Genomic DNA, 26,885 nt, shown 5'->3' on the forward strand with positions numbered 1-26,885 from the left:
ATATGTTGTAGTTTGTGGTTATGTGATTTGATGCTATAGCCAAATAACTCTGGTTATGCTGTATAATGCAATGTTTATGATACTTAAATAAAATGTATTACTCAGAAACAAAAACTTCGCTTTGAAAGTTGATTGCCCCTTAGAAACCTACCTATAAACACAAGTGCTAATAATGTCTTACCTCATTCCCTTCAAAAAGCAGATACCTTTGTATGTATGTATACTGTACTGTATATGTACAATATGTCATGTAACTGTGCCTGAGATTAAAGCTCTAATCTCCACATTCTTGGAAGTGGGTCAGACAATGCTTCTGTAGTGGTGTCTAAAATCACAGAGAAGTTTATTCTGACAGTCCATTCAGTAGCCTGTCAGTTTCACTGCAGATCAGTTGGCCAAATGGAACTGCACTGTGTTCTTCATCAAACACAACTAGAAGGAAAGCCATTATTTTTGTATGGTCTGAAGATTTATTCATAAGCCTCTCTTGCCGCAAAGAGCTGCATGAAAGATTTAAGCAACAAAATCTCAAGCAATAAGAAAGCCAAACAATGTGCTCAATAATTGCTTTTTTATGTATCACATTTTTCCATTCTGGAAATTCACTAAAGCATATAAATTAATACACTAAAAAGCTTTTGAAATATAGGAAATACCCCGCAGAATATTCTTTCAATAGCAATAGGTCAGGTAACGTTTTAGGGGGTGTGTCCTACCAGGAGCTGAAGTAAACAAGTTTATTTTTGTGTGTGTGGATGATGGGGTATTATAGAAGTGGAAGTAGAAACAGAAAGCACCTTCAGTATAAAAGGGCAGGAAAGCCTTCCATGGAAATAAATCTAATCAATAATTAATACTGTTTGGGGTAAAGAAAAACGAAATCCACTAAGAGGTCCCATAACATTGCAAGCCACAATGGCATTGCAAGACTTGTTACAGTAAACCCTATAAATAATAGATGCAGGACTGAGGACGGATTGATGCCATATAGACCGTACTGTACCTTTTTCTGTTATTCAGAGATTTAACCGCCTGCTGGAGTGTCATATTACAGCAATCTATTCAAACCATCGGTTCAAAAATGTTGTTGACAATTGTCCTCACTATGGCCTGTGGATCTTGAGCCCCTGAAAAAGAGTGGAAACATTGACGAATGTACAGTACATGTAATTATGACATGTACTGTGTGCGTCACAATTACCCCACCCACTCTGGGCCCCTCCTAATTCTCACAGGAAATGGGACTCCACAAACATCCGTTCACCCATGCGTTTTCTCTTCTTCCAGTCCAGAGTCACAGGGGAGCCAGAGCCTATCCAATGCGTGCAAGGCAGAATACGCCCTGGATGGGATACCATGTAAGACCATTGCAGGCCCCACACACGCACACGCACACCAGTGGCTATTTTCCCAGAGGTCAATTAACCTATCGATATTGTGGACAGTGGGGGGGGAAACCAGAGGAAGACCACATGAGCACAGCAAATGAACCCAGGTCTCCAGCTCTGAGTTTTGTTTCCCCTAGAAAAGCACACAGAACAAAAGGGAAAATTAGTTGGAAGAGAAGAAACATCTTCTCTCTTCAATCAATGACAGGACAGTGAAAAAGAAATGTTCGCTTGAGCCATCCATCTTTCAGACATGTCATTCTATTCACACCTATTTTTCATTTGTATTTGATTCTCCTTCACACGACTCATGACCTTTAATCAAGTGCCACAGTATCATCTGTAGTACCCAATATTTCCTCTTACATCCGTCACACAATACATTTCCTTTGGGAATTTAAAATTAATTTTGTTTAATAATTGGTCAATCATTTTCTATCTGTATGTGTTAATACTCACAGGACCTTTCTTCTAAGAAAAATAAATTCTAATCGAATGTATGTATAGTATATTACAAGGCTATATCCAATTCAACTTTCTACAGTCAATACCATCAATACAGAATGTCACATCACTTTATTTCAATATGTATGTTGTAAATTTGTATGGATGACTTGTCAGCTTTATTTGTTTAAATCTTCTGAAATATTCCAAAGAATTAAAAAAAAACATTGCAATAAGATTTCATTCAACCATTTAGGGGACACCAATCAAAATATTTCTTCAAAATCAAAACACCGAGAATTGCTAGCTCCTATTTTGTTTAAACGTATTTTATTTCATCTGCTATACCAGAGGTAACTATGGCAAATCTAAATCTGTACTAGACCTTTCTGAAAAAGATGCTTTTATAGTCAAGAAAAACATATTTGAGTGTTTTTGACTTCAGTCACTTAGACTGAATGTATAGTATTGTATTGCTTTTTAATTTAGGGATAGAAGATTATATTCAGTGCTGATTAATTTGAAAACTGTAGTTTCAAGTAATATGTCTACAATTACTACAAAATTACATATATGCCAACTTACTGTAAATTAAACCAAATTAGGTCATAGTCATGACTGAAGTCAACATTTTTGAAGATTGCCTGCCACATAGTGTTGACACAGTTATGACCCTTGCAGAGACAGACCCCTCATAACAAAGAACCAATGTGTTTGAGATGCCTTTAATCATATTGACAAGTGCGAATGTTATTATTAAAACTCTATGAACACAGTCGCAGATTTTGGTAGTAACATTATAAACAACTTTCATTTAATATCTAAAAACAATCACCAATTAGTATTGGAATATTTTGTATTGATTACTTTGCACAAGTGTTCGTGTTTTTATGTAATGCTAATAATTTTAATTAGTGTTAATGATTGGACAATTCTTTATTAATCTTATTTGCTTTCTTTAAAGCCGTGAAAGTGTTCCGGCAACAGAGAATTGTAAATTAGACATTGATACTCTCTCTTTTCTGCAGCAAGTAAATAGCCTTTTCGGTTAAATTGGGCTTGCATAATTGTATTACTTGTTCATGTTCATGTTTAATTGAGTTTGTCTCTGATCAGCTGCCTTTTTTGTACTAGGGTGAAGCTGTTTCAATTAAAGAAAAGAGACCCCTGTCTTGTTCAATAGTGTGAATTACAAATCACATTTTTAAAATCAGTCTGATTTGATCTATTACTTCAGGAGAGATTTTGTCTTCCTTATTGTCATGACTCCTTTGCTTTTCTATAAAAAAGATATCAAAATTACTGAAGTGCAAGCACTAACATTTTTCTAAATACTTTGTATTTGACATAAGAAGAAGAAACTTTTAGGTGAAAAAAGTGTGTGTAAAGTAGTTTTCAGTCTTCTTCTGTGATTCATTAGGTCTAATGCTTAGGACAGATAACAGGAGCACCTTAAATAAAACATTGAGTTTAGACTTTAGCTTCTGTTGAATCATGCCACATCCAGACACTGATGACAGAAGATGAGTCATCAACTCGGTGTTCACTTAATTAAAAAAGTAACATTTCAATGGCCATTTCTGGCTTCATAAGTTTGCAGTAACTCAATCCTGTCTGGGTAAGGAAGGACCTTAAAGATGCATGGCTTTCCTTGAGCTGTCTCTGATATTTGGTGCAGAAGTCTCATTTAGTTTCTTCACAAGGTCACCACCTGTCTACTGTCTGCTGTGTTTTAGTTAGTGCCAGGTAAATACCAACATGTCTCAGGTATCCATGGATTCAGTTGCAGGCTTTCAGGGAAAGAATTGATGTGGTAAGAGACAATAAATGGGAATAATCGAAAATGTGTAATTGCAATACCATTAATAATTTAGAGGTTCGGTACAAGTTGAAGTCTTGTGTGCTTTCATTTATTCACTGTGTCAGCACCCGTTCAAAATCACTAATCCTGCTACTGTTCCTTCTGTCTGGATGTGAGGGTGAAAAATACCAGTTGAATGGCAGATGAGACGAGATGAGATGTGCAAGAACCTTTTTTACAATTATATACATGTAGTAAACAGTATTTGATCATAAACATAAGTAAATTATAATTACTTGAAATGAAACCCTACTATCCTATTTTCATGTGTAAACCAGAAGTATAACACTTTTACCTAAATTTACCTTTTACACTGAGCACAGAAGATTCAGTTGAAATGCTTCACCTAGGATTTCAATGCACAAAATCCTGACCAGTACTACACACTGCTGCCTTTTAATAGTTCCTTGTGTTGCAGGAAAATGGTAAATGCCTTATTTGTTATAAAAAATTAAAACATTTTACAGTTTTTAATTCTCAAATGTGTGACAACTCAAGAAAATTTGAAGACGTCAAGGAACATCTAAACCAGTTGTGAGAAATTACATTTTTATCACTAAAGAAGTTGTTCATCTTCTCATGCCTAATAAAATTCCTGATACATTTTCATTAAATTAATTCCTGCTGTTACAATCATATACTTTACTTAGATCCTTGTAGATATAAATTTACTTTCATTCCTCTGACATTTATTCTATATTTGCTCTAAGAAAGGCTAGCAATGTCTGTGAATTCAAACCCTTTGTATCAATTAAAACACTGCAAAGAAAATACTTTCCATTTCTCATTAGGAAACCAGCAGTGAAGCACAGTGAAAGCTAAAATACATGCAAACTAAACAAAAACATGATTTATTTGGAAAGGAGTTGCAAATTATCACTTTAGTTACTAAACTAAAAATAAGTTGTAAGCAATGTAATGGTTATCTTTACATTCATGAGCTACACAGCTCCAAATGTGTCTTTGCTGATCACCACTGATGACAACTTTCAGTGAAAACAACACCTGATCAACAGGTAATGGTTACAGTGAAAGGTCAAAAACTGCTTAGCAGCTGCAATCCTAAAGACAATCAACTAATATCGCCTACATTTGCTAGAACAGTTCTAAAATGTCTTTAAGGGTTCTACAGTACATGTGTTCAGAAACAATTTTGTATTTTTGTGGAAATTTGCTGGGCTAGCGAGTGTTGGGGGGAAAATAAAAACATTTCATTGACTGCAGAAAGTACAGCAGCTTCTGTATTTTGCTTCCATGGAAAAATCAAAAATTGATGTTTTTTCATCCAAACATTTTTAATTCAACCACAAGAGACAGTGAACCCATTCAACCTGTTTAACCTAAGGGACAGCCAACTAGCTTCTCTCTGCAACCCTTTGGGGAAATTCACCCTTTTACTTAGTCTAACAGAAAGCCTAAATCTAACTTTATTCAGATTGTAGCAAAGAGGGTGAAGGTACCCTAAAACCCAGCCCATTTTAGCAAATTATCATTTTACTGTTTTCATTGACTTGGCCTCTAGTTGTCCTTTTCACAAATGCTGCTCTGTGATCACTTGATATCTGCTAATGTGATTTAGAATGTGCAGATAATAATCATTACCTTTTAGCTATGAATACTAAACCTTTTCCCTTGTTTTGGTTTCCTTTTTGACTTATTCAAAGGACAGACATTTGCCCTTTGGCAATGTCCTTTTGCAATTTCACCCTATTTTGATCCGGTAGTCGGACATCCAGTCATAATCTCTGACAAAATCCAGTTGCTGGTATTTATTTACTGTATGTATTCCTTCTGCTCCAGTCCTGCAATTGTAATAAAACAGATGGTATACTCTTTTGCTAAGAAGATTAGTCTGAATACCCAGTCTGACCCTGTTCTGTTGAACTATATTGAATTTACTTGAAAATAATCCAAAATAACTTATTTCAAAATCTGCTTTTTGAGATCCACACTGTCTCGGCTGTTTGATCCAGATGTGGTTTACACATCCAAACTGAGCTAATATTTTGCTAAACTAGTCAAATTCTTCTCTCTTCACAGTCTTTAACAACTGATAATTCAACTTTAATCATAAAACCTGCGTTAACTTTCTGGGATTTATCCTTGTAAAGGTCTTCATGCAAATGGGCTTTAGATATAAATTCAACTTGAAATTTTGCTAATAAGCATTTAATTGTCCAGGTACTCAAATGTTCCATAGACATGGAAAATGCCCCTACAATTTGCTCATTGCTAGGTGAAAGTAAGAGAACCTACAACTGAAAATTGTCAGTTTCTACAGTATCTCTTCCTCTACAGTTCTTTTCACATCCATTACAAAGAGCAAGGACTGTTAACTGTTAATAGTCACCTAGGAAAGTAAAGGAACCTTTCTTTATTGAAGCTATATAAAGGATGGCTAATGAGTACTATATGTATATTATATGTACAGCCCTACTCATCCTGACCCATCCTTTCCAAATAATAGGAATGACCCATGGTCATTGATTTCTGAGTCTTGTAAGGTACAGTAGTTGCAGATCAGGCCTTAATCTGTAGTATGTAGTGCTATGGTAAAGAATGTTTTTTTTTTCTGTGAAGTGACAAGATGCACGATTGTTGGCGTCTAGCTGTCTGAGCACCATTGAAGGCAACAGCAAACCTCGTAAGAGAGCACATGCAAAAAATGGTGGAAAAAGCAGCAGCAGCAACAACAACAGGAAGTATAACTTAGGATACAGAAAGCCACAGAATTTCTATCCACAATTCATGCGGGTCTGGACCAATATATGTTGGATGAGTAGTCCAGCGTCATGCATTTTGAATGAGTGATCCAATGTCACTGTGAAGACCTAACGGACAGGTGGAACCAGATGTTGCTGCTACTGTATAATTGTCGAAGGAGGCAGACCACTATTATACAGTACATAGTATGTATTGTATTCCTGAATATTAACCTTCACACAGCTGATCATGTTCCCTCCGTTCATCTACACTCTGTGGGTACCAGTGTCTCCATTGCTGTTCCCCATAACACCACTTCAAAAAAAATTAGGGACTTGTTGAACGCTTTTAGGAATCATCTAAAAACAGAGAGCACTTGAGAAAATCTTCCTCACAATTGTTTTATCCTCTGTATTTGCCTTCTTGGATTCATCATTTTCTATTATTGTGTGATGTGCATGGTGAAGCTCTATGAGATTTTAGCTGTTAAAGTTGTTGTATAAAGTTTAGTATTATATAAGTACTATCTGTTTCATTCTGTGGCCTTTGTATGGCAATTAATTAATTAATCTTTATTAAATTCACACTGTAAATTTTCTGTATTTGATAATATCAATCAATTTGGTAATATCACAGTCTTTTTCGCAACAATTTCTGAACACACTACATCTTATTTGAATTGTATGAATTTCTTGCCTCAGAAAGGTCACTAAAATTTCAGAAACAATAAATATTGTTTAAAGATTTTTTCCCTCTGAATTACATTAAATTGTTTTGTATGTTTTGAAAAATTCCTGCCATTGACAGTAAGTGTCTAAACACAGAAGAGATCATATTTACATGTTATGCACATTTGATAAAATTGATATTCTATAAATCATGATAAAGTCCACACCAACATACTGTATCCCACCCTAGTATGATATGTAAGAACTGGCTTGTAAGCGTCTGTGCTTCAATTCCCAAACAGGCAAAATAATTTATATAGTGTCATCTAAAGTGAATTAGAGGAAAAGGTCAAAGATTTGGAGAGGTAGATCAAATTTCCCCATTGAGGTATTGCTACAAAAGGTGTTAGATGCTAGCAGAACATCCTTGTAAATATTTGAACTGTCTACAGGTATGTTACACAATTAAAATAGGTTCAAAGTATTCTTAGATACAAATAAGATTTATTACATCTTAAGTACTTAAATATTATAGGGTCAAAGAGCAGCAGGGAAGGTATAATGTGACATTTTTACAGCATATCGTAAATTTCTTCCTTTTTTTATTTATAGGCCACTAAAACTGGACACAGAACAATACAGAAGTAAGGCAAGGCAATCTTTAACACAACAAGCTACCATACAATAGATGATGCTTATCTGAGAACTGTCTGGAAACATTCCATATATCTGTTTTTATTCTTCTCCTTTTTTCAATTAACACTTTTGTACAAACATATTTTCAGGTTTTCAGATACCATGGTTTCTGGATCGTTATTACATTGGTAGTTGTGGGCGGAGTGGTGGCTCTGTGGCTAAGGATCTGCACCTGTGACTGGAAGGTTGCTGGTTCAAATTCCATTGCCCTTAACCCTAACTGCTCCAGGGGTGCCATACAATGGCAGACCCTGCACTCTGACCCCAAGCTTCTCTCCCTGTCTGTGTCTCCATGGAGAAAAGCTGGGGTATGCGAAAAGACGAATTCCTAATGCAAGAAATTGTATAGGGCTAATAAAGAAGCATTATATTATATATTATTTAAATATGTTAGTGCTTTCATCTTGCAAAATGATTAAACCTGTGGTATGATACCTCATTATCAAATAGGGTTTAAATCCTGTTTATAGATACACTGGTTACCAGAATAGGCTTAAATAATGTAATATGTGACTATTCAAAAGTCTTTTAATTCAAGAAATACAGTAACATGTAAGTTCATATCTATGTGCAAGTACTGTATATGTGTATATATAGGAACAAGTAATAGGTTTATTCCATGCTGAAAAAAAAGAAGAAAGAAAACACAACGTTTCGGCCATGGAGCCTTCTTCAGGTGTGAGAGAGACAAGGCAGTAAGCAAAGGTAATGTAGTGGGAGAACAAAGGCTGGGAGGGAGGTGGAGTGAGAGGCGGGAGCAAGGGACAGAAAGAGAGACCAATCAAGAGGTGTGAAGTCAGAATGGGTGCAGAGAGGTGTGAAATGAAACTTCCAATGAATGGAGAACATTTAAAAGAAAAGTAGTCTGTCGTTCAGAGAAGGGGGAAGGTGTGATCGTAGCTGCAGGATAATTTTGGTTTCTGTAGTCTTTCTGATGTATGAGTTCGGAAAACCGTCTTTAAGAACACAGACGGAGAGATTAGAGTGGTCATGGTCATCAGAGGTGAAATGAGAAACAATGGGCTTGGAGAGATCTTTAATCTTCACAGCCCTGACATGTTCTCTGAAGCGGTCTCTGAGTCTCCTTCCTGATTCTCCAATGTAAATGGCTGGGCATTTACTGCAACAGATACAGTAAATAAGGTTGCTGGAGGTACAAGGTGCCATCTGGGTGATCTGGAATTGTCCCGAGGGGCCTTGAATGAGTGTGGTGTTGGATGTGTACTTGCAGGTGATACAGCGAGCTGTGTTGCAAGGGAAAGTACCTGATGTGGATGGTTGCTGAGGGCGGTCAAGGGAGTTGTGAACAATAAGGTTATGCAGATTAGGTGGTCGGCGATATAAGATGATGGGGTGGTCAGAAAAGAGGGCCCCAATGGAGGGATCATCCTGTAGGATGGAAAAGTTGTCGTTAATAGTTCTGGGGATAGGACGTGTGTTGGGGTGGTTGAGAAGCACCAAAGGAATGCAGTTGTTATGGTGGGAATTCCTGATTGAGTTGGTGGTCCGAGGGTTGTTTTTGGCTCGGGCAAGGGCCCTCTCAATAACACTGCTGGGGTATCCTCTGTTGATGAAAAAGGAGTACACTTTGAGGGCTTGGTTCTCGAAGTCGATGTCGTCGCTGAATAGTCGTCGTAGCCGAAGAAACTGTGAAAAAGGGAGAGAGTTTTTAGTGTGTTTGGGTTGAAATAAGCTGTACAGGAGATAGCTGTGTGAATCTGTGGGTTTGTAATAAACCGAAGTGGAGAGTCGGGGGTAGTTGATGGAGAAGTTGATGTCTAGAAACGGAAGAGTAGTGGAAGATATGTTAACCGTATATTTGAGGGACGGGTGGAAGTTGGTGAAATGGTGCAGGAAGCACTCAAGCTGGTCGTTGGAGCAACAAAGAGAAGGTTGATAATTTTGGTTTATCAAACTGTTTATTTAAATAGTGGCACTGATGCAAGATTCAGAAAGCTTAGACCTTAAGCTTTAGGAAGAAAGTGTGTGCCTTTCAATTTTGTAATATTATTACATTAGTGACTTTTAAATTAATTAACACTGGTGCATAACACTAATGGATATTTTGCAAGATTCTAATGTACAGTATAAATGTAGCACGTCAGAATCCATTTTGGGGGAAAAAAGTTTTTGTTCCCTTTTTACAGTATATTTCTCAATGTAAAAGAAGAATAACGAGAGTAATCAGTAATTCTATTTCAGTTGATGGTCAAATGCTTAGTCAAGATTTTGTTGCTATTACAAAAGAGCATTAAATTCTCTGCAATGACTGTCAGAGGTCATCTTTAATAGATGAAAATCAGAAATGTGTACTGTCAATTTCCACTTGGTCTGAAAGTGCTTTTAACCCTTTTAACTCATAAATATGGATGAAGGTGCCACTTTTCAAGGTCTTTGCACTTTGCACAAGAACACTTTAATTCAATGTCTAATTTAGATATAAACAGGCAAAAATAGCATGGAGTACCAAAGGCTGATTGAAGATTGGTTTATAAATTATTTTGCTCTGTATATAAAGTAGAGTCATCTGGCCACAAACCCTATACTCTTTATAGAACATTTATTTTATTAAATGTGTCCTACAAGAAGTATGATATTAAAACTCAGGGAAATTACTTGACCTTTAAAATATACTAGTAAGACTTTAAGAATACTGTTCTCTGGTGCACATCATGCGACAAAAATAATATTATAGCATCAGTGAGAGTTCAAAAAGGAGCAACAAGAATAATGTCTGATCTCTTGTCATGTAAAAAAGTTAAAGGAGAATTTCTCTAAAATTCTTCAAAAGGATAAAGGATTCTGTGAGGACACAAGATTAAATTTAAAGTGTATCCGAAGATTCATAGAAAGAATTAAACCATACTACTACTCTACACTCAGAATTAAAAAAAAGGTAATGGGGTCTGTCAAGGTTTTACAATTACAAAAGGCTGTTTCTTGGCTCATACACTTCTGGTGTGATAAAAAAAAAAACATGAGAATTGTAAGACCAATTCAGTTTTAAACCTTTGTGACATTCCTGTGCATCTGACATTGGAATCTCTAGTCTCTTCAAGGTTAAGGTTTGCGGTTACAAATTAATGGTGTTGATCCTTATACAAGTTAATAGCTTATTGCTTCGATGGGTCTTCTTGTACATGTGCAAAAGCGGAAATTAATTCTAACACATTGCAGATAAGCAGCAAGACACACAGCAGGCTAACAAAGATTAGTGTGGAAAAAAGTGCGCCTGCCTTCAGGGAACGGAGAATACATTTCATGATCAATTAAGAGGGGTGGTCGAAAACTCTGAGGCACTTGTGTGTCCTTAAGAAGATCCACCTTGATCTATTTCTCTAAAGCATTATATTATTTCAAACTGAGCATGCTTGGTCATCCAGGCACTGTGCATTACAATGAATACTTTGACATACTGTAGGAATAACAGAAAAGTGAGGTAAACAGTCATAACACAATGAAGAGGAAAACACATTTTTGCAATGTAGTATACTAACTAGTACTAACTAGGTGGCTTCACTGTCTGATTGGTCATCATTGAAATGTGGAAACACACATTCCATGACTGGTTTCAATGGTCATTCACAAAACAGTGTGAACACAAAATCACGTTACTATTTAAAACAGCACCCTTACTGTGACCTGGAAGTCAAGTTTAGACTTAAGTACAGCCACGCAGTTGACATTAAAGAGTAATTAGAAACTGGCTCATTAGTTTTTAAGAAAATATAAACAAGGTTAATAAGGTTGTGAACAATACATGTTATTAGCTGCAGTATTGATCCAATGATTTCATCCAGCTTTTTCTTGAAAAAAGCTAGGGTGTTGGCAATATAAAAAAAATGGCTGGGCAGCTTGTTCAGTACTCTCAAAATCCTCTGCATAAAGGCATGCTTCCTGTCTTCAGATTAAAGGCTTCCACTAGTGTCCTCTAGTTTGTCTTGCACTGTTAATTCTGAAGACATTTGCTGACTTAGGTATCCCATTGTGTTATCTTTATAACTTTTAATTTCTAAGATCTGTATGGATCTTTTGCATTAACGGGTCTTTTGCAAAACTCTGTAGTTTTGAATGCAAAAAGAAATTAAATTAAATGTAAGCACCGTGAGACAAACATATATTGCAATTACTGCAGTTTCCATGTATTTGTTCAGGAGCATATTTTAAAAACTTTGAGTTGATAAATTCGTAAATAAAAATATTAATTCCTTGCACTTCTATGGTGCTTTTCTGGACACTCCACTCAACTTTACAGGTAATGGGTACTCTCCTCCACCACCACCAATGTGCAGCCCCCAGCTGAATGATGTGACAGCAGCCAAAGTGCGCCAATACACTCACCACACACCAGCTCTCAGTGTTGAGAACAGACTGATGAAGCCAGCCAATTTCATGCTGTAGATGGGTATTATAAGGAGGCCATGACTGATAAAGGCCAGGGGGAAATTTGGCCAAAACACATGCTCTTTTGGAGAAATGCCCTGGGAGAAATGCCTTTAATGACCACAGAGATACAGGACATTTATCATCTCATCTGAAGGATGGCACCTTTTTACATTATAGTGTCCCCATTAATACACTAGGGCATTAGAACACAGACCACAGGGTGAGCCCCCCCCTGCTAGCCCCACTAACACCACTTCCAGAAGCAACCTTAGCTTTTCCCAGGAGGTCTCCCATCTAGGCTCTGGCCAGGCTCACACCTGCTTAGTTTCTGTAGGTTGTCATTTGTGAGCTGTGAAGATTCAACGATTTACAAATATAGCTATCTACAATTAGATACGTTAGAATGTTATCCCCAAACTGAAATGAAGATTCACACATCATGTTCTTCTTTGAATTCACATTATACTGCTCATGTGTTCTGGTCTTTTGGACAACCTTGAGAAATATTTTTAAGCTGCTGACATAATGATTATCATTTATATCAAATTGTTCTGACACTGAATGCTTTGAAATACTGCCACTGGCATCAGAGAATAGAAAGGCCATAATCTTTTCTTTAGAATCAGTGACACAACATTTTTGTTGCTGGGGAAGATGGATGTTTCCCGACTAATGATTACAGTTGGCTTTTGGGTCATTGTGATAAATCTTTAGCTGCTATGACAATGCACTGTAAGAAAATGCTGCTGAGAGGTGACACAGTCAAGAATGTTCACGTGTCTGTCAAGTGAGGCCTGACGTTTCTCAGCTTTGAAGTTCTATGAGAACATGGTGAACTGCTAGTAATCAAATGAGTCACTTCTTTGTCTGCCTGTATGAAACCCAGAGCCTGTCTGATTTAAACATCCAATGCATTTGACCGAGTTCTGACAAAGAAATCAATTCATCGCAAATTGTATTTTAGAGAAAGCTGAAGACTTCATTTACTGTAATGTGTTGTTAAAGCAGCAGACGTTTGTGATTGAATAAAGTTTACTGTTTAACTTTTTTAGAATTGATTGCTGGCATACAAGTCAACACAGTCACGATGTAACATCAATATTTCACTTACAATATCATTCTACTGATAGGCTCTTTGATACTGTAAACCTTACATCTTCATCTCAATGTACAATACATAAGAATGCATTATAAAACTAGTGAAGAAGAACAGTTTTAATTTAGTCTTAAATTAAAACTTGATGTAATGTTTTACACATAACAGAATGTTTGCAAGGAAGCCTAATCCTGGTTGACAATGGCAACAACAATGCTAAAAATGAAACACACGTAATCTGAATGCTTAAGAAGGTTTAAAGGTCTCAGAAGCTATCTTAAGCCAGTTTTGTGCTATAATAAGATTTAAGATTATGCTTTTAAATATTTTGTGAGAATCACTGTTGTCAGCAACCACAAAAATAAGCTTAAAATAAAAGTGTGTCGATATCTTTACTATTTTTATATTTTTTATCTTCTGTGTATAACACCTTAACATGTGATCTTGAATTGTAAATAATATGAACCTGCAATTCCTATTTTGAAATCTGATAAGCATCCTGTCACGGATGTCAGAAAGGCATGCCGTGGAATGGCCAGGAGAGCTAAAAAGACCCTATGCGTAGTGGCAAAACGAGGGTTAGCCCAGGCTCAGGAGGTCAGGCGATGTCAGGTAGAAACCTATGACCTCAGGCCGCTGAGGAGACGAGCTGGTGCTAGGCGGGTCTCAAGACATTCGAACCCTCAATGCTGAGCTAGGAGCAGAGCAGACACAGGAAGTAAATAGGCAACACAAGAAGACACACCACAAAGACATGAATAATAACAGGGAATAAGGAACAGGACAGAAGTAGAGCACCCTCTAGGTGTACTGGGCGTGACACATACTGTACACAACCTACTTTAACACAAAGGAGAGAACATGGTGGAAGCAAATGTGCTTAGGTGCAGATACTGTATACAAATACATCTTTAGGGTAGGATGGTGGTGTTGTGGTTAGCTGTTTCATAGTGCAGGGACCCTGGGGTGCTACAGTATCTGTGTGGAGTTTGTACTGTATTCTCTCCCATTTGTGCGGAAAACATTTCCAAGACCAATGGAAGCATGTTAACTCTCATGTTAATGTGAACTCATTTATTCTAAACCTACTGTATGCAAATTCATCGGTAGATTGCTCCCAAAGTGTAGTTTTCTGTTTGTAAACTGAATGCCAGCTGAATGGCAGTTTCATAAGAGAACCTGTAGAAAATCCTGATTGTTTCACGGGAGCGTGTCTAAGGTTAAATTTGTTTCACATCTGAGACCCCATCCTATCTTGGAGCCATTTACTGTAGATGTTTTCTCCAAGTTTCAAATTAGGTCATAGAGTCCAACTCCGCTTTTCAGGAATACCTGTTATATTTTGGAACTGAACTCTGGATAAGCTATTAGAATGAGCTATTTACCTGTACCTTAGTAACATTTATGATTTTGGGGTATTGAGCAATTTATGTTTTAAAAACGGCTGACGAAGGAAAACAGCTATTGTCAGATCTCTACCTCAGGCTGAATTTTAGGCCCTGTAAATTTGTAAGATTCGTCCACCAATTTCTCTGATGAGCCCAGACTCTGCTCATTATACTGACAGGTATTTCTTGGATTGGAGACGATATGGGAAATTGTACGTGCCGCATTAAGCTGCAGAAAATGACGGATATGGAGGTCAGTCTTTTATGGTGTGGGATGGAATCAGCAGTTATCTAATGAACTGGTATGCAATTTTCTTTTTGTCATGCATCCTTTACCACCAGTTGAATTACACCTTAGCAGCACAATCAGACTTTAGATACGAAACATAATGAAAATTTCCTTGGCTGAATCTGATCTGTACCAAAATATGATAAGATTCATAAATCATACCAGTGACAGAAAATGAGCTGCAGGATGATGCTTAATAGACAAATACAATATGCAGTATTTAAGAATTTTAGATTTTTTTGTCATAGGGATAAAACTAAATGCTTCACAAATGGGAATATAATGCATTGATTTGAGTAGCTACTGGACAGGAACTGAATTGTTGTGGTTTAGATGTTACGTTAAAAAGACAGAAAATGCAACTTCCATCACAGTTTTCCATAAACTCCAGATCTGGAATGAGTGTTTATTTATGCTTTGTTTACCTTGTAAGAGGTCCGTTACCACTTAGGTTTCATTCCTCCCCAAAATTAGTAGTTGAGAAATGAGCGACATTGAAGCAAATGTAGTGCTGTCAACGACCAGCTCGAAGGACGATGACATCGTTGACAGAAAAGGTCATTCAACTTCGGTAATTTGGAGATATTTTGGCTTTTTACGATCAGACATAAAACAGAGCACTTTAAACTTTGCAGTCTGTCTGAGCCATTTTTCTATTAAGATATTTATTTTGTAATTTTTACTCATGCATATTTTGACATAAAAAGACTTGAATACTCTCTACCTCAGATTTGTTTAATGTTTCTGCTGTTTGGCAAGTGTTTGCTGTGTTCTTAAAATAAAGAGCTGTTTAATTTACCAATTAACTGTCTGGTTTCTTCAACTCAGGAGACAAAATCTGCCTTAAACTTGAAAGAAATAATGATTTGACATTTATCGTGATAATTATCTATATCGACTGATATGAAAATGTTTATCGTGATAATGTTTTTGGCCATATCAGCCAGCCCTAGTTTCTATAGTAACTGAGCAGGATGAATAATATAAATATGATATAAAACAAGGTACTGTATAACAAAATCAGATACAGTAATATAAATTCATTTTGATATAAAGGTGGAAGTAAATGGTAGATTCAACAATTAAGATATATACAGTATGATCTGGAAGTGGAAAGTTCACTTGGTAGAATTTGTCCAAAACTACTGATCAAGAGCAAGTTTTTGTGGATTTCTTGTGGAATTCATGTTGTGAAACACAATAAATCTGACTTTAAAATGCTTAACACTCCCAAGACACCTACCTACATTTTCTATCAAGAAGGAAAGAATGGTGATACAGTATGTTGCTGAACTTCAAAGTTGCCATATTTTAAGTGGGTTATGTTAGAAATTGTGAATTTAAAATAGTGCAATACTGAAAGGGTAGATTTCAGCATTAAACATGTTGCTTTAAACAGACTATTATTCAAAAGATCAGCCATAACATTAGTGGTTCTGGGATAATACATAATGCCATACTTAAATGATTGTAATGACAAAGTCCACTACGTCAGGATCGGTGTCCTCCATAGATTTTAGTATTTGTGGTTTGTTTCCAATAAGAGGAATTTCCCCAGCAAGTAATATCGAAGAGTCTCTCATTCTCATCTGATGGCTAGGCACTCCCTTGTGATGGTGGAGAAGTCTACTGACGTCTGACTACTGAGGAGCAGAATAGAATGTTCCTTCCTTTTCTAGAAAATCTGTTTAAAGCCATGTTCATGCAAAAATATAAAACTCAATTCAGTGAATTTTAATTTATTAATTAATATTTAAAATATTTTGAGTTAAACTGTGATATGCACAGTTATACATTATCTAGAACAATCTAACTGGATACAATGAAATGTAAATAATTAAAAATAAAAAAGTACACAAATTTACTCTAATCCTGTATGGGTGAACTATAAACATATCTTTTAGTAGATATATTATTTTATATTAAAAAACTATTAATGGAAACCTATTCCAAATCAAGGCAATTGATACTGGACACAAGGTATTTAAATTGTTTTAAGTGTACATGGATATATAGTATATTTCTTAGACTTTGGCTATTCAATTTGCAGACTCTCCTATCCTGTAGTATTACAGACATTCCACAGATGTATTGTTAGAACTTTGCTGAACCACCTACAGTACATTTAATAGTCTCCTAGGAATGTTCATGTAGCTTAGCCTGGGTGTAGAAGGACTCATTCCCACTAACTAACGCTGCACTTATTAATTTAAAGCAACAAACAGAATCTCAAGCTTCACTCCTACGATTACACATGATAACACAATGGTCTTAAATTAGCATTTTGAAAAGAACAAAACAGTGAATGTGATAAAGTGTAAATTAACTGAAATAAAGAACAACGTGGTTTTTACATGACGGCAAAGTGGCATTAACCATGATAAATGCTGATGTATATTGTGATCTCTAGAAAAGAGGCACATTATCATGTCCTGTCAGAAACAAAGAAAGAAGGACAGAGTGAGTTCAGTGATGTGTGACCTGCTCTTAATGTCTTGCTACAGATGGATTGATTGCATTTCCTTCCACAATAATGTGAAAATCTTATTGTGAAACAAGTCATCGTAACAGAGCTGTTTTGCATGATCATGCCATTCTCCCCTTGATGAAAGCTGCTGTTGTTGAAAAGTTCTTGCTAAACGTGACAGTTTACTTAAGGTAAATCAGTTATCTGCTTTATAATGGGAACAATTTAAATTAGTGCCAGTCACATAATTTTAATCTCCCAAATCTTGTGATTTTTTCCCCTTCACTTCCAACAACAGTTATTATTATTCAGTTTTAAAAATAAATTGTAAAATTCAAATTGTTGAAAATCGAACACATATTGCTTATACTATACATACTGTACACCTGTAAAAGACAGGGTGGCTTCCCAGAGCAGGAAATAAAATTTGTTCTTGTTTTCTATCGATTTTCAGCTTGCGCATTCAAAGCACAAACACAAAAGCAAATTCCATTTTGATGCTTTCTTAAATCCAGGATTGTGTCCTGATTATAGTCGACCACATTCCTAATGTTCAGATCTCATCTGCCACCAGACACGAATACATCTGATGTGACGAATCTCCAAGCTGTTCTGTCCATATCTTCGAAGATACATTTTTGGTTGTTAGTTTGTTTCTTCAGCAGAGTTTCTTCCTACTGTTAGTTTTTTTCAGGCTGTTCAATTCATCTGCTGTTCTCAGAACCACCTGCTGTCTTAGATTGCTGTACCATGCTTCAGCCCAAATCAATTCTGTCAATTTCAGCTTTTTCAGTAATAACACTTTTAAATATGTGTGTACTTCATGTGAGGTGGAGACACTCTAATAATAACAATATTTTCTGAAAATAACAATTATTCCTAGGTGTTGATTAGAAAATGATGAACACATAACTCTCGCTCCTGTCCTCACAAATCACGCACACTTACAAGTACCTCAAGAAAAGGTTAGTTTCTGCATATGTACAGTACATACATGGGTATTCAAATACCCAGCTGATGGCAGTCAGCTCTTTCTGTGTTATGATAAGTTGCTGAGGTTTCTGGAATTATTTCCTTGGAGTAACTTTTATTCTTCCCCTGAATAAAGACTCGATGAGAGTGAGGGCAATCACAGTAGGAAGACTTCAGTGGATCTGACCTGACCAAGGGTCCTTTAAATTTGGAAGCAAATTTTGTCAGCTACAATTTCAGTAAGAAATATGTGAGCAAATGAGAAGGCTTTGTCATTGGGGTTTCACACAAAAATATTGAATTGTCCTTGAATGAGTTTATTCATAGTAAACGATTGAGTGATGCTTTAGAATGATAGAGATTTGATCAATGTGATTTAATGTTTTTCCTCCATGTATATAAAAATTCACAATAAACAATGTTCAGATCTATGTATCCATGTACAGTATGTTCTGTATGAAAGGAAAACATTCTTCCACCTTATAGTTCAGAGACAGGGAATGCTGATCCTGAATGACCAGTGTGTCCGCAGGTGTTCTAGGATTGTCTCTTCAAAGCACCAGCATTTAATAAGCTAAAATACAACTCACCTGGATCAAGACTGTCCATCCATATTCTAAAGTATTTGGGGAAGAAAAGACAGAATGTTAGGATATTTAATAAGAATTACAATTCCGTACATTTATACAGTATAGCACTTTTTAGCCTCAAGAAACTCAAAGGCACTTAGTGTTCATAGAAGTGGACACACTCCCTCTGAAATGCAGCTAAATACCTTAACACTGAAGGGCAGAAGCCACATTGGTGATGCACAGTATCTCCACAGCAGATCAGATACAGAAGTGAGAAATTTCTTTACAAATTGTATTAAGGGGGGATTATGTAGGCCAAATTGAGCAAACTGAGCTTGGCATTTAGCCAGTACACATGGGTTAACTGGTACTCTAACAAACAGTTATGGGATTGTTAATGAACACTTAATCAGGTCTTTTTTTAACAAAGGTCAACAAAGGAAATTCTGGTTTAGAGGTTAAAATTCCACTTACTGGTCCATCAACACTAATTATAGGAGCAACCTGGAGTTTTATTGCTTAGCTTCTGATATACAGTATAATGAGATCAGGTTACAAGGTGTGAAATTTTGTTGTGAAAGTACACACTGTAGGCAAAAGTGCAGGGTTTAAATCAAGGGGATTTTACATTGAAGTGGTACAAAGCACTGGCCATTCTTCATTCCAATTTTTTTCTACAATACTGGTCAGCATGCTGTAAAAAAGAAAAAAAGAAAAAGCTTCTAGGAGAATAGAAGAAGCATGAACACCTGGAAAAGAGACAGAACTTTTGGAATTAATCTTCAGAGTTTATTCACTTATTCACTGCCATCCACAAACAGTGTAGCAAACTGTCCCAAAAGCAGTTGTCGATGTGTGATGTACTGTACTGTTTTTACTTCTACTGTAGTAAAGGTTCACTCCATTCCAACTGCTACAGTAAACAAAGTCATAGCAGTGTTTCTCCAGTGAAGCACATTTCACGCATACAAGTTGAATTTACTAATCTGCAGTTTCCAAACTCTTGATGGTGAAAGAAGCATGTGTAATTCTTCAATCTGGGAATAAATATTACAATTTAAGTGTTTGGATTTTTTGGGGAGTTACTGTATTATAAAAGATACCTCTCAGATTATTTGTTAAATTGTGTATGCTATGGACTAATTCCTACCTGAAGTGAGAGAGTCAATGGGCTCCCTTCTCTCTGTGTTATTATAGCAATCCTTGTAAAACTTTATCTTACGGTATTTTGCATTTCAAAGTCAACAACAAAGTCAAAGTCATACAAAATAAATGCTCGACCATGTTAAAAACAAACCCTTCTGATCTTTAAATTAAGATGCCCCATGTCAAACATGCAAGGGTTTATCTGAATTGTTTTGTAAGCTTATGTTATATCATTGTGTTTTTGTTCTGCAAATACCCTTAAAGGGCATCTGTAGATTTTCATACTCTCAGGAGCCTTGGGTCTGCATTATAATGTCTCCTTGAAATTGATTCTGTAAACATGAGCATTCTGGGAAACAGCATTGCAATCTGTAATCTTAAAAGTATATGTTGTTGCCATGGGAAAGTTCAGGTGGTAAAATTTTTAATGAGGGGAGATCTGTTAATTTTTACCAAGATGAAAAAGGAACAGGTTTTATCTTCATCGTGTGAGACACATGTCACGTACAGTATAAAGAAGAATGTATCTGAAGAATGTATCTAAGGCAACTAGTAATTAAAATACAGTGGTAGTGCTGGGTTCCACTTTCACTAAAATGGTTCTATACATTTTGTTTAACATTACACATACGTATAATTAGGCAAGAAGAAAGAAAGAGCCAGCTCTTTGAATGTGCTGCTGCAAACATCTTTCCCTACTGAGATAATCTAAAGAGCAGCTTACACACGGTTTCATAAAATCTGGAGACACAGCTTTAGGAAGACACATTTGTAAGGAGAAGACAGAGCAGAGTATCCATCTGATCTTAAGTTAAAGAGAAATATGGAGTTTCAATATCACATTTTACTATCCAAACCAGGTCAGATAAAAAGAGCTGAGGAAGGTGCCTTTAATAAATGAAAGGCAGGACACTGAAAGAAAATAAGATCATGGCATAAAGAGAGAAAAAACCTCAGTGAAGCAAATCTGAGCCAGCTACAGGGAGCTGGAAGAAACGGACAGGCAAAAACGGAAAACACACAGAAAAAACAGAAACCCAGTAATCCTTTGTTTGATTTCTAGAAAGAAATGGGACGCTGCATGCTAGGCACAATTTCGTTACCTCAGCATGGTGGTGAGGGACAGACTAAAAGTTTACTTAGATCTCCACATATGGAGTTAGTCTTTTACTGAATTGTCTTTCTGTCATCTTTTCTGTTCAATTATTTACAGTTTTGTGCTGTGAATAGTAACCATGTCAGCAGTGTGACATTGAAGGCCTGTATTTAGCCCTGTAATGAGAAATTGACTTCAGTGTGTCGTGATCCTTCTAAAATATATGTACTGTACATTTTCACCTTAGTTAATCATGGCTGACTGTGGGTTTTCAGGGTTCCTCCCACAGGCTGAAAAATGACAAGTTCAAGGGTGACAAAACTGGGAAGTGGTTCTTGTAATATATTTTTCACTAGGGTGTTTTTACCAAGGGCAAATTCAAGAACATGCCTCAGGTTTAGACAAGATCAAGTTCTGTGTTAAATATCAATACACTGAAGAGGCAGAATTGTATCAACAGGTACTAAAAGCACTTAAGATAAGTCTTGAGGATCTGATGGTATTCCAGCAATTGTTCATAATGTAGCATGCAGCCAGAGAAAAAGTGACAAGACTGAAACAAGTCGTTATTGACGAACAATTGTTGCTCCTATTACATGTGAAGCTATGTCAGTGATAATTCTAACTAAAACGGAGGTTCATCTATATGGAAATAGAATTCTAAGGGTCAGGTTACTCGGGAATAGTCAGCAGGTACAAATGTACAAAAGTAAGTCTTACCATCTTCTTCTTGTGAGCTTTCTTAGTCAAGCAACAACAGTGGTGGACACACAGAACATACTGTATGATATACTGTGTGTAGATTTTTAGGAAGCATTTGATAAAGTTTCTCATAACATGTTAAGTTTTAAAATACAGGCAGCTGCCATTCAACACAATACTGTATGTATTGTATATGGAATGAGATCTGGTTAATGGATAGAAGACAGGGATTGCGGATAAGAAGTCAGTGCTCCAAATGAGGTGATGCAATCAGTGGAGTACCATAGGGAACTGTACTGGTACTACTGCTTTTCCAATTTTTAATCAACGCTCTAGATCCTGGTCTCAGACTGAGACTCAATCATCTGAAATGAAAAAAAAATGCTTAGCAGTAATCACTAAAATATATTTAATAATGTCTAATGTCAATAATGTTATTAGTTTTGATTCTGTTTTACACATGAAAACAAATGTGTAAAACCCATTCCCTGTGAAAACAAATAATGCTCTTTTAAAGATTTGAAAATAGGATGCTCAGGAAACTTGTTTTGCCACATGTACTATCTTACATAATTTGAACATTGCTTATTTTGATGTAAACCATATTGTCAAACAGAATCAGATAATCTGTGCTACTTTCACACCATTTAAATTTGATTATGTACAAATACTGGATGGTGGTGTGTTAATATCCTTAAAAAATATGTCTACTTAGCTTTGATGCTAAATTAATGACATAATTAACAGAGAATTCACATTTTATAAGGCTTGGCACGATTCATCACAGCCTAATCATTTAATTTCTAATTTTCCAACCACCACATAAGTAAGTATTCAAGCTAGTAAAATATAAAGCCAACACCACCTACAGCTATTGCTTCATAAAAAATTGAAAAAGGTAGCTCAGTAATCTTGGGGGAAAAAAGAAAAATATCACTTTTCATAAGAGCAGAACTTCTCACAGAATTATTTTATCAAGCATATAGCAAAGGCCATACATTTTCCCATGAATTTTAGAAACTAGCTTCATTCCCATTAAAATGTCCATTGTATAAGATGTTCTTCTCTTTACTGGAAAAACAAGTTGTTGCATTTATTTTTAGATGCCCTTGACCTTTCAGTGTTATTTTCCGATTTCACTGGTTCACCCCACAGTTAATTTTTCAGACAATCAAATTGTCAGTTTCTGTTTCACACACTGACACTGCTTAAAATACAGTGAATGCATTCTTTAACCGCCATCCTCACAACTATCAATAAAACCTATGTTTTGCAAATTGATGATGGTCTGCTTTAACCCCTTGATGCAAAATGAAGGCAGAAGAGATTTTATATTTTAAAGTCTAATAAATCTTTGCTTATCTTTATGGCACCATAGAAGTGAATCACAGGTCAAAGGAAAAATACCAAAAATTTCATAACAGACCAGTTTTTTGTTTTTGATGAAAATATTATTCACTCAGCCTTGACACAAGGGACACCTGAACTAATTGTTTTACTAAAATGTAAAAAATAACATTGGTACTCAGTATCCTTATGCTTCTAGTTTTCTCTTCTTACAGTATTATACTATAGGGATGCGTAATATACGGTGACCTCCAGATTTATTCATAACAAAAATGCAAAAAGATGCAAACCATATGAAGGCCAGATTTATGGACTGGATAGTCCCTTCACCTGGAAAAGATTTGAAAAATGTCATTATTTGGAGTGCTCTGCAGCTGCCCACCGCTTACTCTCAAACAGGAGTTCGGCGATTTGATTTGAAGTGACTCACCTCAACTCCTCAGTAGTGCAGTGGAGGAGGATTAGAAAGACCACAGTTCTGCCTGAGGATCCTACGGCTCAGGAAAGTGTCGCCGCCTTGTGGCCGTTACCTAAAATGCACTCAATTAGGAATCGTTAATTTTGATTGTTTCCCTTCCAATGGGCTTATAGTTTTACTATAGCTCATGCTTAGGTTAGAATCATAACAAAAATTCGGTCACTGCCTTGGAAAAGCGCATTTGTCATTACCCCACTACTCAGTATGTAGAAAAGAATCCTGCAATTAGACTGCTCAGGTACATCAGCAAGCCACGCCTTTCTTCTCCTATGAAATTACTACTGACACAGCAACTTATCACCAACCCAGCATCCCACTAAGGCCAATAGCAGAGCAAGCTGGAAGGTAAGTGATGGCATTTTTTTCAGAGCACCAGGGTTATGATAATAGTGTGTTGTTTCCTTTCAGGTGATATGTAGTAGATTCCTCTTGGGGAACATTAGAAACCAATAACAGTCAAACTATAATAACATGAAAAGTGTAAGGATCCTGAAGCCATAGTAATGCAGGATCAAGAAGGCTTCAAGACTCAACAAGACTATAAAGGCCCTACAGTAAGTCAGTCAGAGGAAGCTCTGGCATCTTAATGATTGACTTTACCATCAAATAAACTCTGATTTAATAATACCATTTTTCAAGTTCTTCTCACTCATTATATGCATGGTACAAGTAAGTGAAAATGACAATCAGGCAACTTCAAGGTGTGATGATCACACACTGTATGTGTGATGAGGAGTGAGAAAAACATCAAAACTTAGAATAAATTATAAAATGAACTGTGCACCTAAAAGAACAGCTGATAAAACAGTCTCAAACTTTCTTTGATTTTCTTTCTTGTGAAAACCAGTTCAATGACATCCAGTGAGCTAACATTATTAAACTCTTCTTTTTTTTGGACTAAAAGTTTTTTTGCCTTTAAATACCTTAATATTCCTATAAATATTCCGTAAAAACAATTCCTATTTATTTCTCTCTAATGTTTCCTGTTTATGCTGTTATAAACACATTCTGAACACTTAACACTAAAGGTATAAGTTCTTTCATAACTATATACCAAAAATGTGTAAAACACCAATACAAGTTATAAAAAGTGTCTTCATTAAAGTAGGGATGGCATTGGTGTCTTTATCAGAATGAATATACTAATGTAAACTGTTACTGAAGCTTATAACGAAGGTTTGGGGAAATAATTCTAAAACACAACAATCACAGCTACTGTACAAGGTTATAAATAAAGACATCAAATGCAATCTATCCCATCATTCATTCCTTTGGTACCAATGCCCCAGGCAGTTCACTGATACAATTTCTACAGTACTCTATGTGCTTTCAAGAGACTTAATGAGCTGTTTCAGCTAATGTTCTGCTGGCTAAACCCATCACTGCTTTCTCGTCACTCATTTTAGACTACTTTTACTTATTTATTTGGTACATGTTTTTACATCACATTAGCAATTTACATTTGTACCCATTTTTATAAAGTGAAAGAGTATGGAAGCTGTGTTCCGCTCAGTATTTGGACCCACAATCTCCCAGGTATGAGTCTAGAGAAGATAGCACTACTACACACTGCTACAACCTAGCCTGCAGTTCTCCACAATCAATTTCTAAACTCGGATTATATTTTGCCAAACATTCATTACTACCTGCTGCTTTCATTATTTTTTTAATGGACTTGCTTTCACATTTAGCCAACACACTGTTAGCTCTGCCATCACAGTGACCATCTCAACCTATCAGCTTTGTATCCAACTGATCGTCCTCTAAAATCAACCAAGGCCTTGGACCACTATCTCTAGTTACAGTATATCTGCTCGAACCACAGTCCTAAACATTCTCATCCATATATTAAACTCCTTACCATGACAGTGTATTTAATCAGCAGAGACTTAGATGATGAACTCTATCAGGAAATAAATACCCTCCGAGCCCCAGCGCACTGAATCTGCCAGTTCAGCTGTCATCTCCTTTTTGTCTCGCCTCTGATCTTCTGTGGTTATTCATCGGTCTTCAAATCGAGGTTTTTTAAGTTCAAAACCCAGCATTGTTTTTTTTTTGTCTTCATTCAATCCAGCAGTCTTAATAAAGGTTTTTGCAGAAGCTTGATTACTCCTTTTGCCAAAATAAAAGATTCTGTGGAGCTGATTGTTGCATACCTGTCTAGGAAAACAACACCCTCAGCAACAGGACATGGCTGTCTTGATCAAGCCACTTCTACAAATAGCAGTCACTTTCCCTCTGGTGCACAGTCTACAAAGACCTCCAGATGGGCAACCCCTCCACTGTCTTAGTATCCCCCTGGATTACCTCTGTCTTCCCTGTATAGTGCTCATCCTCTTTAGGTTTTCTCCATCTGTTGTTCTGTTTGCCCTTCTTTGCTCTTTGGCACTATGTTACAACATACAGTAGGTTCACGCGGGCTGCCCGCTACAGTACAGTACAGTACAGTACTTTATGTCTCTGGCCAGTCACTTCTCCAAATTTGGCATTTCTTTCTCCTGCATCCATCCATTTCTTTCTCTTCTCATTTTCTTGTCTCAGTGCTCCGCTCTGCTTTCCCTTTCTTGTGTGTGGCTTCAGTCTTCTTGCTCTTTCACCTGTAAATTATAATGCCCAACCGCCATTTAGTCCGCCATAACCCTCAGACATGGACAAGGACAGAGAAACCATGTACCTTGAGTTTTAATTGGTTGAATCTACCTCAAAGCTGTTAGGAGATTTTTTTTTTTTTTTTACTGGCGTACTGTCTCTGCTGTCTCCAGTAGAGCCAGCAAATGTGCAGCGGATGTAGATTTAAAATGGAGCTGTTGGATAACAAGCCTTCAGATGAGATTCAGGAATACAGTTAGGTCTAGTTATGAACAAGAATGGTGCATTTCATATTTTGTGTCACAAAATGTGCTGTATGATATGCAGTTGAGTCCTTTCATATCATATGATGGCTTTTGTTTATTGCTTTTTTTAAGGTACAGTATAGTATGTGTTATCTTTTAATTGAAAGGAACAACGTCCCCAGTTTGTGCCACTTTTCTTAATACCAGTTTATTTGTGAATGCTGATATGATACAACTTTTTTTTTGCAGAAGCTGCTGTGACACATTGAGCAGCACAATCAAATTTTCCATTCAGACAGGTTGAGAAAGGTTTCTTATGTTTTAACACTCTGTATTGTGCACTAGCAAGCTT

General features: G+C 36.4%; 1 protein-coding gene across 1 annotated transcript in view; it reads right to left on the minus strand.

Moving 5' to 3' along the window:
• Positions 1-8,609: 8,609 nt before the first annotated feature.
• Positions 8,610-26,885, minus strand: part of LOC148657520 (uncharacterized) — a 46,207-nt gene continuing 27,931 nt past the window's right edge. The window contains exon 2 of the mRNA XM_088644428.1: positions 8,610-9,675. Within this exon, the coding sequence (XP_088500554.1) occupies positions 8,610-9,675 (1,066 nt within the window). The remainder of the gene's footprint in view (positions 9,676-26,885) is intronic.

This window comes from Lepisosteus platostomus, chromosome 8 (genome assembly GCF_059453375.1).
Source record: "Lepisosteus platostomus isolate fLepPlt1 chromosome 8, fLepPlt1.hap1, whole genome shotgun sequence".
In the NCBI taxonomy this organism is placed as follows: Eukaryota; Metazoa; Chordata; class Actinopteri; order Semionotiformes; family Lepisosteidae; genus Lepisosteus; species Lepisosteus platostomus.